The sequence below is a fragment of the Platalea leucorodia genome (assembly GCF_965183815.1).
Source record: "Platalea leucorodia genome assembly, chromosome: 6".
NCBI classification, from domain to species: domain Eukaryota; kingdom Metazoa; phylum Chordata; class Aves; order Pelecaniformes; family Threskiornithidae; genus Platalea; species Platalea leucorodia.
Window position 1 is genome coordinate 25,392,826 of NC_138828.1, and position 17,426 is coordinate 25,410,251.

A 17,426-nucleotide genomic window follows, 5' to 3' on the forward strand; every position below is an offset into this window, starting at 1 on the left:
AAAGAAAGAAAAGAGCAAAATGGAAAAAGGAAAATCAAGTCAGGATTCCCCCAGGGATCTCAAAACCCATCCGCGTCCCCGGTACACTTCAAAGAGCGGTTGCTGCTCATTGTAGCCCATTTGCGATGCTGACCCTTTGCTGCCAGTGCCTAGATAAAGTGGAGAGGGGGTGGAAATTTGGACCGTGGAAGCGCTACTGTTGTCATGCGTCAGTCTTTCTCAAGATGCTCATTCACTCCTTGATGGATTGATGTGACCGGCATGCCAGTCAGATTTCTGCTGAATTTATGTTGCATATAAAACAAATAGCAAGCAGCTAAGCTGTGGGAGAGGTGGAAACACCTCTACTCATCTTGATAGGATATTCAGAGGGCGCCATCAACTGATCTATTACAGTCTGTCTAAACACTTCTTACCTGCTCTGAGTAACACTTACGGGTCTTCTTGTGGCTTAAAGATACTAGAGAATAAATACTTTCTCTGTTTTCTTTCCATTTGTTTTCTTTTTACAGTTGGCAGCAAACAGTGCCTCAGTTTCTCCTGTGAAGTCAGTAAGTTTTCGTGTCATGTCTTTCAGAGAGATGGTTTTATGGTGTGGGGATTTTTTCATTTTAAATTAGCAGGTTGTGGCTGTATGAACACGCAAGTTGGCAGGTAGAGTTAATGATGATCACTGCAATTTTTAAACACATTTTCAAGTTTGCCAGATCACTTTTTTTTTCTTTTCTTCTTACTCCTGATCTGGTACTGGGGTAGGCAGATTCAGCACAGCAGACTCCCAGGTTGTCCAAGGTACCCACAGTTGCTTTCCTTCTTCATGAATGCATCTGCAGATGCCTAGAGGGAACTCACCAAAATATTCCTGGGTATAAAAATACTTTGCATTCTTTTTTTTTCTGAGCACTAAACAGTTCAAAAATAATTGGACTAAAGAAAAGTGTCTGTCTCCTGGAGGCACTTTGCTCTTGTGAGTACCATCACTGTGCGACTGGGGATGTGGTGTGGAGCAAGAGGTGCATCGGTTTAAATCTGAGCTCCCCCTGGAGATGCTTTAAATGCTTAGTGCTCTGTTTTCAGTGATTCTCAGGGTTTTCTGGAGGTAAATGCAGACGACTTCTCAAAGTTGAGAAGGTAGGGGTAGCAGCCTTTGTGACCATTCGGAGACCATCATCTGCTGATGTGGAAATCTCATTTCTTCATCATCATTGCTTTAAATCTAAGACACGGCACTTTTCCCCAGAACCTATCCTTTTTGCAGAGTGTTGGTGCTTAACACTCTCCTTGCTCACCATTGCTGAGTCAGCAGGGGCAAGGTGCTGCTTGAACCTGAGGGATGCAGCAATCCTTGCCCTCAAGCATCTCCCTTCTCACTGGCTAGCAAAGCCCTCAGTCCTGGGAAATTTAGTCTTTGTTTCAAGGGATTCATCAGTCCTGGAGCCTGGAGGCCTCTGGTTTAGCCACAGACGGCAACAGCAATGCCACTCTCCTCTTGCCTCTGGAGTACAATTAGAAGTTCAGTTTCTATTCCTTTCAGTCCAGGCTGCCACTTGAGAATGGGGTGGTGGTTTTCAGAGGTGCGTAAGTGTCCCTTGGCTGTTCGGTGGAAATCAAGGGGCAAGAAGCAGGCTAAGAGTCCCTGGTGGCATCTCTGCTAATCCAGAGCGAGCCTGCAGGCTGTTTTCTAGCATCTTGTCCAGCCACAGTTTCTTGAGCGCTGCGGCTTCTGCTCTTCACCGGGAAGATCGATGTTCAAGATTGCTTGCTGTCCCAGCACCACGGATGCTTGTAGCAGTGCTCACAACATCGGGGAGAGCCTGCAAAAGAAATAGCATGGTTGATTTATATCAGGACTTTGAAATTTCCGTTTTACCCAGTGTAGGAGGCTGTTCCTTTACCTCTCCATCTCACCACCACTGGCATTTTCCTGATGAAGCTCTTTGGTTTCATCCCCTGTGCCCTTCTGCTTCTTCTGTTCCCTCTTGTAGCCCTTACAGAGTACACACATCCTCCCCTGACCCCATGGATACCCCTGCCAGGGGTCCATCGCCCAGATGGAGGGCGTATTTGGAGGGAGTAGTCCACATGCAGTTGCACCGAATCAGCCGGGAGGGATTGCTGTTTGCAAGCCATAAATCTCTGCAACCCTGTTAAGTGACTGTGGGTTTGGCTGAATGTCAGCATCTGGCCTCAAAATGACCCATCCTGATAATGACATATGAAGTAGAGAAAAATTCCAGGTAGATGACAGCAGAGGAGTATTTTCTGTTTGTAAGGGAAACTCAGCATCCTTTTGGACTAGCAAATTGCCTCTGCTGTTTTTTTCTTTTTTCCTCTTTTTTTTTTTTTTTTTTTTCCCAATCAGCCATACGTTTTATGCCAGGAAAATTATGATTTTCTGCATCAAGGATCAAAACTTAGGGAATTTAACTCCTATTTCTGCCTACGTGCAAAATTAATCCCACTGTCGATTGTCTTCTGGTTTATTTTGTCTCTCTGCTGCCTGGGACTGAGTTAGCTGAGATTTGTTGCAGTGATTTCAGTGAGTGACGTGACATTCTTCCTTTGGGAGATATTATGAACTGGCTTTGATTTTAGGATTGACAGCCATATAATTGGAAGTTCAGTCATTAGGTGGATCAGATTTAAAGAGGAAAAGTAAGGGCAAGGCAATTTCTGAAATCAGAGCAGGCTTTGGGGAGTATTAGATCCAGCAGAGTATTGCTGCAGAGCAATCTTAATATGATGACTGTGAAGGAGGAAGAAAGCATGGCTGCTTATATAGATTCCTATTAAGTATGGTCCAATTTCCACCATAGGCAGGGCTCTCCGCACATCTTAGGTAAGAACTCAGGTCTAGTGAGAAATAAGCCATAAGCAGGAACAATTAGGGATAGTGCATGTTTGTATAGTCAAGATACAATGAGGTATAACCCTTGGAAGGGGTAATGATGGTAAAAAAAAATGTCCCATTCTGGGACAATGTTTCTGCTCCAGGCAGTTGAGAAGGAATCAGCAAGTGGGCAAATATTTATAAATTGATGTAGACTAGCTGTGTGTTTCAAACATGGTCTGCAGATTATAATCCAGCAGAGGTTTGTCATCTGAAATCATTGCAGAAGAAAGGGAGGAAAAAAAGGGCAAAGAAATACTTTCCGTCTCCTGTCTCTGCATAAAAGCACAGGATGTTTCATTTGGCAGAAGATGGCCCAGAGCTTAACAACCTCATTTGCTGAAACTCCATTTCGCTGCAGTCAGTATTAATAGCTTCTCAATGAATAGATTAGATGCTGCAAGTGACAACAAACCTATTTGAGAGAAATTTAATAGGGAGGTTTATTGAAGTTTATTAACTGAATCCTGTTGGCTATTATAAGAACACAGCTCGATAAATCTAAACGTCAGAGCATTTGTTGGCGGGAACCAGGAAAAATGCTGAAAATACCTGTTGTCCTCCAGCAAATACGTGTGATTTCACTTTTCATAATTGCATTCATCGTTGGAATAAATTGCAAGTGAACATGTGGAAGACCAGGATTCTTTAAATACTTGAAAACTCTGCCTGTAACACAGAAAAGGACACTACCAAATGCTGGAAAGGAAAGTCACAAAGACGACTAGAGCTTTGACTCCTACAAACCTACTTTGTATGTATTTTCTTTCCCCAGGAGTAAAGTGGAATAAGTAAGTTAATGTTAAGTGATGTACAGACCCAGCCAGAATTTACAAACTTAAATCAGTGCAGAGAGGCTATTTCAGTAACATGCGAGTTAAGGAGATGAGTTATTTACTACAGTTAGGGTAAGGCAGCATATGTTGTGGGGGTTTTTTAACGGACACTTAGGAGACGATTCATCTCTAACCATACTGTTGGTGTCCGGGCTAAAGTGTGCTCCCACTCAGGCACCGCAGTACCTTTAGGGAATGGTCCATGTTCTCTCTGGCTGTCACTTGACTCTGCAGGGTGGTCTGAAGTCACGTATATGAAGTGTGAGAAGTTGAGGGACTTGATTTATGGTGGCTGTGAACAGCAAGATAAGTTGGGTGCTGCAGGAGGCAGAGCGGGCAGGAGTACAGCACCGTGCACTAGCCCTGCGGGAAGGGAGCTGCATGGTTGGCAAAATGGGGAGAAAACAGAAAGATTAAGGTTGACTAAAACCACAGCAGTACATGCTTTTGTTATTGTTTCTTTCTTCTGAAAACAAACAAACAAAAAGCCCAAGAAAAACTACATTTTGGGACTGCTGGGTCAGAGGCAATGAAGCATTTTTTTACGACTCAGATGTGCTTTTTCTAAGCTATTTATTTTTGTTTCTACTCTAATGAAAAGATGACATCATACAAAAAAGTCAAAAGTTAGCTTTCATACAAGCCACTCCTTTGGAACAAAAAGGGAAAAAAATGTCATTTCAAAAATACTGATTTTTGTATGGACATTTTTGAAGCATTCAGCTGATTCACTAGTTCATCCGATGAAATTTGTTAACTGATTTGGTCTCCTTTCTCAGCAAAACTGCACTTCTGACACATCTGTGGGGCAGTGGGGGAAATATCCTCATCCCCAGTGAGTTTCCACCCTGCTAAAATGCACGTAGCAAGGATAGAGCTGATTTTGGCATGCGACTGAAAAGACCCAAAGCCAAAGAAGGTACAGGAGGGCGTTGTTACCTATGTGGACAGATGATCCCAGCTAAAGCAGTGCTGCTCAAGCCGTTTCAGCCTGGTAGAGCCACACTGAATAACATTATTTTTCAGAAAGCCTGGAGGAGCAGTTGGATCCATTTCCCTTCCTGTTGGGTAGACCATGCAGATGATTCAAGTTAACCTAAATGCTTTTGTTTGGCTTTGTCAGCCACCTGCCCACAAGAAATTATTTGAATTTTGTTCCTGAATGATGCAGTCTAGAGTCTGGCAACATGTGCTTGTCATCATCATTTTCATCCTTGCTTTCAGTGAGTGGATAAATCATACTTGTGCTTAACAAGGTGCAGTTTTCCCTTACAGTCATAACACCAAACTCTTTCAAAAAATTATTTCTACGTTCAGTGTTGTCCTGCATCAAGGACATCAATTTCTATCTTAGAAAGGGAAGAAAAAGGTACTGTTTGGTTGTATACTGTCATTAAAATAATACCTACTTTCATAGGCACACAAAGCAGCTAACTATAGCTATCTGAATCCTCTGTGTGTGGTTACAGCAATGGTAAAAATTGAGGGATTTTTGTTTTCTTTGTCCTGGTTGGTTTCCCTGTCAGATTTTCTCAGTTTGCAAGTCAAAACTGCAACCCTCCAGATCTCCCCCTGCACCCTGAGCACAGGCTATGCCTTCTCATAGCCTTTTAAACCTGGTAGGAAAGACTGGATCTTCGGTACTTGGATCACAAGGATCCCCAATGCTGTGAGAGACAGGACCATCTGCATGTTACCCATCTAATACTTGCTTTCTTTAAGAGCATCGTTCCTTTCTCCTCGTGATCACAGTCTGTAAATCCTTCACTTGAGGAAATCCAGCATCAGGAAACCTTGAACTGAGCACTGGCATTGCCAGAAACCTGAATTTTAGTATCATTTTGGATATCAGAGCTGGCCTGGTAGCTGTGTTTTGCACTGAACTTTAATCTTTGGTTGAATATCAGTAGAAACAAGGAGACTTGAGACTGTCGTTATACTGGTGTGGTTGTAGGGAATATTTTTGTAGAGGTGTGAGTTCTGCTGTTAAATATGTTTGCTGATTATGATGATCTCATCGCACTGAACAACGAGATGCCCAGGTGAACCTGTGGATTTGAAGCCCCATCTTTCTTCCAACCTCAAATTCACACTCCCACACATACACAGCACGATAGGGGTTTGGAAACGGAGTGCATTTGCTTTCAGTAGGGTATCAGATTAGCAGAACCAAAGGTACTTCAACGCAGCTGAGTTGAAGGCACTCACCATAACTACAGCAAATGAAGAGTGGTGGCTGTGTGCTGGGCTCAGGTGCTTCAGGAGACAGCAAAGAAGGGATTGGTATAGGGAATGTTATTGCTGAAATGTAGGGAAGCAAGGATGACACAGGGCTGTGGGATTTGCTGGGAGGAACTGGTGTCACACCACAGATGCTGAGAGCCAAGGATCCAGCTGTAAGTGAATAAATAAAAATAAACGATGAACAACTGCTGCTTGCTGGGGATATTAGGCACATCGGCAACACCGAAGCAGACAATTGCCAAGGGTCACGTCCTGAGAGCGGTCTGCCAGGGAGGAGATTCAGGGCGCTCAACAGACACCCGCAGCCCTGCTCTTTCTGCTTTTCGGGTCCCCAGACACGCATTGACCTTTGCAATGGCAGCCCCGGCACCCGGCCTTGCTGCATACCTACGTATGGGGCTGCAGAATAAAGCCTCTTTGCTTTCTCTCCTGGTATTGTGGGAGAGCATGCCGCTTTGATCCCGTGCTTACTTTACTGGTTTTTGTTGGCTGTTTATTACCAAGGCCATTTTCATGCAAACGGAGTCATAGTTTGGTAGTCTACCTGCTCCTTCTGCTGGTGCCTGTCTGCAGACCTAATCCGCTCTTCCTAATAGCCCGGTTGGTTGCTATAGCAATGCTAAAGTGTTATGAAAAAGGCAGGATGATACTTAAATGTATGGCTGGTGTTACCTTTTTCTTTCTGCCTCCTGGGAAAGAGAAACCCAATAATGGGGATTTGTTTGGTGTATTATTGTTTTACCTAAAGCTTTAACTGTAGGCTCTTTGGAGCCTGAATGCAGTCCTTCTCTTTCAGCATCCTTTGAGGCTGGGAACGTTGCAGCTCTAAAGCAGTTAGGGAGAAACAACAGCCCAAATTAATGAATACAAGGTACATATAATTTTATTTTTAAGATGTCAAAGGTTACATTTACTGTGACCCGCAGAGAGTGTGAAGTTTGCCGTGGCCAGCTCACCATGACGGGAACCTGCTGCAGAGCGCTTAGGGCCCAGCTGGGTTTCTGAAAGTATTGAAAGGTAGCTGAACATGTTAGCAGTGGGTTTGTTTTGGATTTGCATCAGAATTACTCAGCACTGCCATCAAAAGTGGCATTTTGATCAGTAAATTAAAAGATCTTAACGCCCTCAGCAATCAAGGGAGAGGAAGGCAGAAGATGCAGTATTTTTGCTAGTAGCTGCCTACAGGAATGGGTGGCTGTTTTGTTGTACCAAGCCCGTCTTTTACACACCCGAGAGAGTAAAAATTACTTACTCTGTATTTTCAACTTTTTGCCAAGTTTATAGTCAGAATCATGTATCTGCGTTAAAAGTTGCCAGAAACTATCTAGTTTGTAACAGCCCAAAAGAGCCAGGTTTGTGTGAATTTAGCTCGCTTCAGAGCCCACCACCCCGGCCAACACAGGCGAGCAAAGCATTAAGTGCTGACACAGATTGGTTCCTTCTCCTCTCTTGTCACAGGGAGAGAGCATGCCCCATGCGAAACAGCTTGACCTGCCCAGCCGTGGCTGGATCAGCTTGTTCCTGCCTGCTAGGGATTGCTAGACAAGATCAGACCAGGGATATATTGAGTGAGATGCTCTTTCTGGCAGTTGCCATTTAAAGACGCCTCAAGCTAAAGCGTTCAAAAGCACGCGGCGGGTATATTCTTCTCTGTATCAAATCTCATAGGGACCGAGTTGGAGACTGGGTTAAATCTCAAATGGGAGGATTATATCACTTCTGAATTTATGGCTGACATTAACTCTGGTCATTCCTGTTACCTGTGTAAAACTGAGTCCCTTTTTGAATCTTTTATGGCCTGGCTTGATGAAAAGTGGGATGAAAGCAGAAACAATTTTAATGGACTTAGTACTCACTCTGGTATAAAATTAGTGCAAGACGAGAATTGGTTCCTACAGTCCCTCATCCCAGATGTACGTGAGATTGATGGAAAGTACATTACCAGAAAGAAAGAATTGACTCATTTACCTATTAGTTACATTCAAGGTTGCTTAGTTAAGCATTCATATAATGTTTTCTTACAGGAGACAGCTTTGTTTCCTTATTTCCAAACACAGCAGCTCATCTTGCTTTCCATCAGCATAGCCAAAAATATCAGGTGAGAGAAAACAAGTCTGTTTTTTTCCAGCTGCATGTGTTGAGGAGCCTCCCTGGCATGCAGCCCCCATACAGCGCCGCCTTCTACTTTGTCCTGTGCTCAAAAGACCGATTAAGTGATCCACTAATGCCATACGCCTGGGGCTGGGAAGGGCTGGGGGAGGATGAGGGAGAGGCAGGAGAGCTGTCTGCTCTCTCCTCTACCTGAGCAGACATGGAGAAACACTGTCCCGGGAAATGGAGCCAGGCCAGTGTACGAGCACCGCAGGAGGCAGCACTGAAGGACTCCACCTAGCCTTAGGTTTGGCCAGTTTTGGCTTTTTTTTAAATAATTAGTAGATGTGAGTTTTTAGAGAGCTCGCTGCTAACGGGATTTGTACTAGCCAGAGGCCTTTCAGGCTTATATATCCTCAGCAACTCCATCCAAAAACAAAAGAAAGAAAAGGAAAGAAAAATCAGGTAATGAGTTGCAGAGAAGAGGTTATACCCAGAACCCCACATGCCTCGCAAAGACTGCCTCTGCCATGCCACGGGGCCACCTTCACCCCTAAAAGAGGCAGAGGGGATCTCAGTGCCCCAGCCATTGAGGAAGGCATCCCTGCCTGGGTTGCTGGGTTTGGGGATTGACTTTTCGGTCACTTGTTTGGGCTGGGGCTATCTGATGTTGGTGACAGCCAGGTAACCTGAGCTCCCTGGCAGCCATGTCCTGGCTAGTTCTAGTTGCCCCACCAAAGAGTTACTTTCCTGGTGGGAAGGTTTTATCTTAACAGTTTAGCCTTGGAGGTAAAAACCATGGTGTGTCCTTGAGTATTCCTGCACTAGGTCTCTACTGATTACAGTGGGAATGGCCCTGAGGGCAAGTTTTTGAGTCGGTCGTCTCTTTGGATCCCAGAGGAGATTAGGAGCAAGGGCTTAATGGGTTTTTTGGTCCTGTAAGTCACTAAAAGGTGGGGGGAAGGCTTTACTTCATGGGTTGATGCCTGTGATAAGAATCAAGGTAGGTCTTGGCAGCCACCTGCCAAGCCATGATGATCCTGAAAAACACAAGTCCAGGGGCTGTGACTCCAAGGAATAAACCAAAGCGGGAGGACAACTGGTGTCTGAGTGCTTGGAAATGACAGCAAAGAGGTCTGGGAGTGGGGCAAATGGAGAGCCTTGAAATGTGCGTCTCCATGGCCACTCTCACTCTTGATAGAAACGCCTGATGGAGCCGCGGTGCTCTCGCCTTCAAGGGTGGATTCGGGTGGTTGTGGATGTGCTTGATGGTGGTACCAGAGCTGTAGCTGAAGTGAAACTCACCCTCTTAGACATGAGAAACAGCTGCTCTCTGATAAGTGCCAAGAGCCTTCGGAGAGGCCGCATTCTCCATCCTTTCTTTTTAATTCTGCTTTTCCGATTTTAGATGTTTTTTTAGATGTGATTTTTTTTTTTTTTATTATTCATTTGGCACTTTCTGGAGAGTTTTTCCCCCCACATTGTGTAGGCTGCCATCTTCCTTTCTTTCTTTGTAGCAAGCATGTGGGCATAGCCTTGCTTACACTCCAAGCAACTGGGGAACCACCATAAATGTAGCTTATCTGCTTTCTGATACATTTTCTTTTGCGTTGGTTTGGATTTGTGCATTGTCAGTAACATCTGTTCTGCTTTAGTGGCATACAGTTTTCTGAGTCTAATTAGCTGGCTGCTTGTAATCAGGACTATTTCAACTGTTGTCATTCTGAATGTTCTTTTTCCCTTTTTTTTAATACCACATTTGCCTGATTGACCTTTTTTGTTTGTTTTTTTTCTCTGTCTTTCTATCGGGCTGCTCCAGGAGCCATGGCTAATCATCTTATAACCAATGCTCTGCTTCGTCCTCATGGCACTAACAACCCTTATAATACATTGCTCGGGGAATCGGCGGTCTATAACAACCCTTCTGTCAGCATGTACAACGCACAAGGTGTGCTGGAGTTTCTCTCTAATTTTTCTAGTGAGAATTCCATTTTCTGTGGCTTACTTTGGCCCATTTCTTTCTTTTTTTTCTTCCTTTTTTTTTTCCCCCCCACGCACACACACTTTATTTTTTTGGAACTGGGCACAAAAAAAAGATCCCCTCCCCTTCCTTTCATTTCAATGCATCTTTCCATTTTCCAGAGGCTTTTCTTCCATGAGCAATCAAATTCACTTTGAGAGACCCTTGTCAGTTCTACTCAAAGCATTCATAGTGGGTTTGATTTTGATTTTTTTTTTTTCAATCTCCTCGCTTTTGTATTGTTTTGGTCTTGTGTGTGTATTTTGTCAGACATATCCATTCCTCTCTTTGTTGTCAGCACATTTCCTTGTTAAACCATTCATTTCAGAAACAGGAACACCTTTGAAGGTAAGTGAAGCTAAAATGGCCTTTGCCACCAAACCTGCTCTCGTTTGAAATGGCTTAGAGAAATGTGGTCAGTGGCGCACCAGCTTGTGCAGGAAAAAAATGCAAAATAAAGCAAAACTGCCCTTGATCTCTAAGAAAAATGACAGCTGAAGTGAGGAGTGTAGGTCAGCTCCAAAGCGCAGAGCTTAGATATTGTAAGAAATGTTTTGCCGTTTGCATTAATACATTTTATATGTGCTATTAGAAAGCAAAAAAAAAAAAAAAAAAAAATAGAAAAAGGTGTAGGGAAACTAGAAGCTCTTGCATATCCTCCTTTCGGTGATGGAAAATAAACAGGTAGAGTCAGTTGTACCTAACAGAGGATTCTGCTGTAGAAATCGGTCTCTTGTCACCTACGTGTTTGTCTCTGCTCCAGCTGCGGGAAGGGACCGTGTTTGTAAGCTGATGTCCTGATGCTTCCATAAGGGAGAGGCAGATGCGTTTAAGCAGGACCTGAGGAGGAGCTGGGGCCTGTGGAGCTCTGCCAGCTCCTGTCTGTTGGTGGCTCCCTCCTGCTCTGCCACTTCCATGGGATTTTTTTGGCTTGCTTGCAAGGTGGCTGAATCATTGCAGAGTAACGCTGTGTTCAAGAGCAAGTATGTCAGCACTCTGTCAGCTCTCCGCTCCCAATGAAGGCGTCCCTTTCCAGTAAAGGATCTCTAAGGAAGGGAAAATAATGATGGTTATAATGCAAGCAGGAAAACCCCGTTTGTACTGTATGGCAGCGTGTTGTTTACAATAGAAATAGGTATTGAACTGTATCACTAGGGTATTTTCATTCAAAGCACAAGAAAAGCACGTGTTTGACCTTTTTGCTGTTCATTAACTTCCTAAACTATGCTAACTTTGTGCAATAAATTTGCTACCACAAAAGCTTTTTAAAAAAGGGCTACTGTTAAACATGAAATACTCTGAATTTTAAGAACTTCAATGTGCTGCAAATGTTGAAATAAGCTTTGATATTCTGTATGGTTTCTTGCGTGATAACAGTGAGGTTTGGGGGACTTCAAAATCAAGTGGCAGCAGGTAATGCTGGGTCAGTGTTTGGCTTAAGAGAAGCCCTAATGTTCAGGTCTGGGTGCCTCAACTGAACCCAAGTGATTTGGGCAGAAATGTGACAAAAAGGTTTTACATGCATTTTATCAATCTTGTGTTCTCCTAATTTTTAAGATTAGATTCTGGTACAGTTACCTGAGCTAACAGCATTTTATTCCACAAAAATAGCGTAATTGATTTGCAAGTGCTATTCAGTGCAAAACAGCCGGATGGATAACAGAGAAATCTACCCAGGCTTCATCCATAGGAGATGAAGAAAGAGAGTGGGATCAGTACTGATCCCATTTAAGCCCCTGGAGGTTTGCGATTGACATCAGAGGGAGCAGAACCCAACCCATTCTTTTCAGGCTACAAGTTAATTGATGACCATAGAATTGGTATAGCTGTTGCTTTTCAAACTGGTTACTGTCCCTGGACAATTACAAACTGTGAATATTAGGAGATCCCGCAGCAGAAACAAAGGTTAGCAAAACCAACCAGGCCTAATGGCCTTGGCAGTTCTTTGGGATCTAAGGATGCTGCACCAACAGGCATGCTAAAGCGATGATAGTGCATTGTAAAAGTAGACGCTGTCGCCATCTCTGGGTGTGCCTTGGCTGGGATCGGCGTGCGGTGAGGGCATTGCTAGCTAACGTCATCCAACTAACTCATTCCACATCACTAAGGCTATGATTTTTTTTGCACCTTCATCTACCACTTCTGGTGCTGACCATTGACAGGGACAGGATACCAGAAGAAACCTAGGGCCTGATCCAGTCTACCCCTTCCTTTCCCCCTCCCCAGTTACGTGTTCTAAAATACCCTCTCTGCTCAAGCCGAAGCTGCCCCGTCTGCAGTAGAGACCCACCAGGGGCTGGGAGCCCTAAAAAAAAAACCCTTGGAAAGAGGCGGGAAATCAGACCCTAAAAGGCCAAAGTCCTGTTTCCCAGTGGCGAAAGCGATTCCTTGATGGGACACAGAGCATAGAGGAAGGAAGAGATGGTAGGTGAGGGGTCTGGCACCCCACAGCACATGCTGAATGCTCACCACCATTGGCAGCTGACGGACGTATGCTGGCTCGGTTCTCTCGGACACAGGAGTTTCTCAAAACGGCCTAACTGCTTTCATGAGAGCTAATTTTAAGAGAAGGCGGCAATCCTGTTAACGAGCTCTGGTTAAACCCCAGCGTGCCACAGACCATTGCAAAGTGGGAAGCTGAGAGTTATCACTGGCTCCTCATCTTCATCTCTGGCTCTTCTTGTTTTAACTCTTTCTTCTCAATAGCTTCATTTAGCGATGCCATTATTCAAACTACCGTTCCTCTTACATTTTTTTTGCAAAGTCCATGTAGTTTGCCATGTGTTCAGTGAAAAAAAGAGCAAACTTACCAAAGTTTGTAAAATGTCAGCAGCCCCGTGATGAGCAAAGTCATACTCTTACAAAGCACTGTTGCAAAGGATGGACGGCAAAACACTTTTAGCAAGGAAACGGATTTTGGTTTCAACTGCCAGGGGTTATTATTACTAACAGTAAGTAAAGCCATTCATTTTAAGACTTTCAAAGTGATGTTGACAGTGCCTGTCTTTTCAAGCATGACCGTTACCAGCTTTAGACTTTTCTTAAATTTCCAGGGATTATTTCTTGATTTGTGTTGCACGCTGAACATTTTATAGTGGCATTGGAAAACGTTTTAAATGTGATAATTTTTTTTTAATAAAAATGTAGTCTATTGAATATTGCGCGTAAAATAATTTTTCTGTCTAAAATGTCAATATTTTTAACCTGAAATAAACCATGTAACAAATTCATGTATTCTGGGCAGTGGAAATTATTTCCGTTAACTCTCTTTTCTACATATCATCAATTTGCTTTTTACTCATGTTTCTCCTACTGTCGCTGTAAGCTTACTTGTTGTTTTTTCTTTCCTTTTCTTCATGCTGTCGTTTAGAGCCCTACAGAGAGACAAGTATGGGAGTAAAGCTAAACATTGCATATCAAATGTAATTTTTTTTAGTTCACTTTTATCGCATCACATATAGATGATGTAGTTAATAAAGGAAATTCATCTCACAGTTTTGAAATCCAAAGAATATGAATATACATATGTATATATACGTGTATGTGTGTGTATGTATGTGTGTATATATATATGTATGTGTACATATATATATAGAGATGAGATTAGATGATGCTTTCTTTGTTTATTTCTCCTTTTTGTGGTATCGTTTACCCAGCGTAGTTTCTCATATAACTGTGCATATGACTTTTTTTTAAACTTCACATTTTTATTTGCGAGGTCATGGCATTTTTATACGGCGTGTTTCATTGCAGACCCCACTCTGTTCTCACCTGCGATGCCTCCATTTTATTTCCCCACCAAACCCTGGCTCTATGCATTGGCAGCAGAAGCGCAGCACTCGGCTCCTCAATGCATACGTTACTCAACATCACCATCAGACAGATGCTGTTGTACCTGTCACCCATTACATATGGTCCTCCCCCCAAAATGCTCACTTTTCATTTCTTCCCAAGCATTGTGACTCGGTTGGAGAGTGTCCACCGTGAAAATCAACGGCTTTGCTCTATGTCTGTGATGGCTGGTTGATTTTTTGGCGTAGCTCCCTCATTTGCTGGGAAACCTGGGATACAGCAGCACCCTCTGAGCTTCAGAAACCTAAAAGGTGACCAACACATTTGGGGCATTTCACTCAAAAGCAAGAAGAAAGCCTGCAGTAGTGCTTTCCAGCCCTTGATATGCAGTATCTACTCCATCACAGATATAGACCAAATCCTGTATTTTCAGAAGGTACACATGCCACGTACCAAGCATGGTATGAGCAACTGTTCATCTGAAATTGTCAGCTAACGGCTCCTCTGATCCACCACGGCTTGCCGGGAGTTGCTTGCCATTTTTTGGCAACGCCCGAAGCCCTTAGCTGAAAGGTCGATACGTTATTTCATGCATCCCCACACCTGCACTCCTTCCAAGGATGGCAGTAATCCCAAAAAAGAAAGTGTGGCGGCTTAACTGCTGGGCCTGATTTTCTTCTCCCTCGCCCACTCGTGCTGCATTGCTCTCAAAGCGCTTCCCCGCCATCTCCCCTAGCGTGTTTGGAAAGAGCCAAGCTCCAGCCTTACGTTGACAGTGTTGAGACACCTATGGAGATGCAATAGGCAGTTAGTTGGGGGGCACCCCGAGACCCCGTTACTCCTCACAGGTTCCCCTGAGCCCACTGTACTGTGGCAGTGATGGTACTTACTGAATCCTCTGCTTTAACTTTGCAAGTGAAATGGGAGCTATTTTTAAAGGCTTTGCAAAACCCCACAGCAGCTGCCTCCAACATCGATTGTATTAGAAAATCCCCACCCAGCCAGTGTGGAGTAAATAATTTTGGCCATGCCCTTGTGCCGGGAGAGGTAGGGTATTTAGCCTTGTTTTGAAAAAGACTCGGCCAGGAAGCACTTTGTGCCTCCGCCTTGCTAATTCCCGAATCCCACCATTCAGGCCTTATGCTTTTCCCCTGGCAGCCTGCCCAGCAAAAGGGGAGAGTGGATTTATTTTTTTCCTCTAGGAAGGGTACACTCCCAAACAAAGTTTGGGTAATGATTAACCTGGGCTGCGAATAGTTTTCCCTCGGCTGGGGGGAATTACCCCTTTCCTCCAAAGCACCTGGCGCCAGGGCAATTGGGACCAGCCCAGAGTCACCTATTTCTCAGCTCCCCCCGGGAATACATAGAGCAAAGCGCAAGGGCCGTAGGAGATACTGGCCAGGAGAGGTTATTCCTTCCCACTGGCTATTGCGGCATCAAGTCACATACTTGACAGCGCTTTCCATTTTTTCGGTGGGAAGACCTTAAGTCGGTTAGCTGGAGCTACACCCTCCTATTTTGGCCGTGATGCTCTCCTTGCTGCCGAGCCCCAGCAGCCACGGCAGCCTAGGAAGGGGGTTTGAGTGTGCACGTCCCGCGTGAGTGTCCTGTTTGTACAAGTCACCCTCTCTTGTGTAATGTTTTTCAGAGGGGCTTCTGAACAATGCCAGGGATACAAGTGTCACGGATACTCTACCACTGAATGGTAATCACGGCAACAGCTACAGCATCGCCAGCGGCGAGTACCTCAGCAACTGCGTGCAAATCCTTGACCGCGGGTACAACCATACCGAGAACGCCCTCGAGAAAAAGATCCTGAAGGAACTCACCTCCAACTACATCCCTTCCTACCTGAACAACCACGAGCGCTCCAGCGAGCAGAGCCGCAACCTGATGAACAAACTCGTCAACAGCGTGGGCGGCGGGAGCGAGGATGACGCCATCGTGCTGGACGACGCCACCTCCTTCACCCACGAGGAGAGCCTGGGCCTGGAGCTCATCCATGAGGAGTCGGACGCCCCACTGCTGCCCCCCCGGGTGTACTCGGCGGACAACCACCAGCCCCACCTCTACAGCCGGCGGCGCATCCCGCAAGACAACAGTGAGAGCTTTTTCCCCTTGCTGACCAACGAGCACACGGACGATCTCCAGTCGCCCAACAGGGATTCTCTCTACACCAGTATGCCCGCGCTGGCTGGCATGCCCATGACGGAAAGCGTCACCGCCAGCACCCAGACCGATCCCCCGCCGGCCAAAAGCGGCGGCAGTGATGCCGATGATGTTTACTACAAAAGCATGCCCAACCTTGGCTCCAGGAACCACGTCCATCAGCTACACACTTACTATCAGCTAGGTCGAGGCAGCAGCGACGGTTTTATAGTCCCACCAAACAAAGAGGGAACCCCCCCGGACGGCAATGCAAAAGGACCCGCTCACTTGGTCACTAGTCTATAGAAGATTCAGCAAAAATTAAGCAAAGAGACAACAAAAAGCCCCTCCATAATGCTCGGTTTACTGTTCTGAGTTAATCCAAACAGTGGTAATATTGTGTGTACTCCTAAATCTTCATGCTGGTTGAAAGGAAACTCTCAGACGTTTTTTACTGGAATTTTTAGGCCGGCCCGGAGAGGACAGTAACTGCTGCCCCCCCCCTCCCCTTTTCCCCCCATCCTCCTTCCCTCCAGACAGACTTCATTATGTTAATGAAAGAGATAGATAACGGCACACTTCGTGGCCTTCTCAAGTTATGCCGTGTTTGTTTAAACAATCCTTGATGCTGTGTTGCTCTTAATACCGAGGACCTGATTTAAGAGGGGAAAAAAAAAAAACAAAAACAAAAAAGCAAAGAAAAAAAAATAAAAGGCCAAAAATGTGCATTTGAAACTAGTAGCGATGACGCATCTAGGTGGGAGCGCTGCACAAAAACAAGCTAGCAAAACTCTTTCTTACCAATCCAGATCACGTCATGGGTTTTGGTCACTCACAACTTGGTTTCACCGCAGCACCCTTTGCTGTGGGAGCAAACAAAACAAAATTTAATGAGACGGAAGGGAATCCTAGAATTCTGTGCTAAAGGCATATTTTACGTTTTGCTGTATTAACGGATGATAAAAACTAATGGCAGAAAAAGAGAAGCGAACAATTTCTATGTAATGTACAGATACTAGCATTGCACATATAGTCTGCTTTCTGTTCCTCCAGAACTTGCGTCCCTGTTAATGTAGTGGAAAAAAAAAATAAGAACTTTTTTCTGTTGTGCTGGTCTTGTAAGTTTGTCTACCAGTAGGAGCAAGGTTTTTCATAACTCCTCTTTTTTTTTTAATTTTGTTTTTCCTCTTCCACTGTCCCTCCCCTCCATCCCCTCCCCATCCCAGTAAAAAAATCTCACTGGGCAAAAAAAAAAAAATGAACATCACTTTCTAAGGACCATTTTTAGTAATGCCATCACCATTTCTTTTCAGCCAAGGCAGTCTTTTTATTTCCTGTCTGTATAACTTTGTTCAGCCGGTGTATTGCCGGCAGACCTTTTGGCAGACTAGAGCAGGGCAAACTT

At 44.6% G+C, this 17,426-nt stretch overlaps 1 protein-coding gene across 13 annotated transcripts in view; it reads left to right on the plus strand.

Annotated features, from left to right (window-relative positions):
- ADGRL3 (adhesion G protein-coupled receptor L3) overlaps window positions 1–16,327 on the plus strand; it is a gene marked incomplete at both ends in the record, with an annotated part of 327,767 nt that extends 311,440 nt beyond the window's left edge. For 7 of the 13 annotated variants that reach the window (XM_082315703.1, XM_082315706.1, XM_082315708.1 and 4 more), the window contains one exon: window positions 15,522–16,327. In XM_082315703.1, the coding sequence (XP_082171829.1) occupies window positions 15,522–16,327 (806 nt within the window). Of the gene's footprint in view, window positions 1–9,880; window positions 10,010–13,451; window positions 13,504–15,521 lie in introns of all 13 variants that reach the window. The other 6 variants (XM_082315700.1, XM_082315701.1, XM_082315702.1 and 3 more) reach the window with 5 other exon arrangements.
- Between the last annotated feature and the right edge of the window lie 1,099 nt (window positions 16,328–17,426).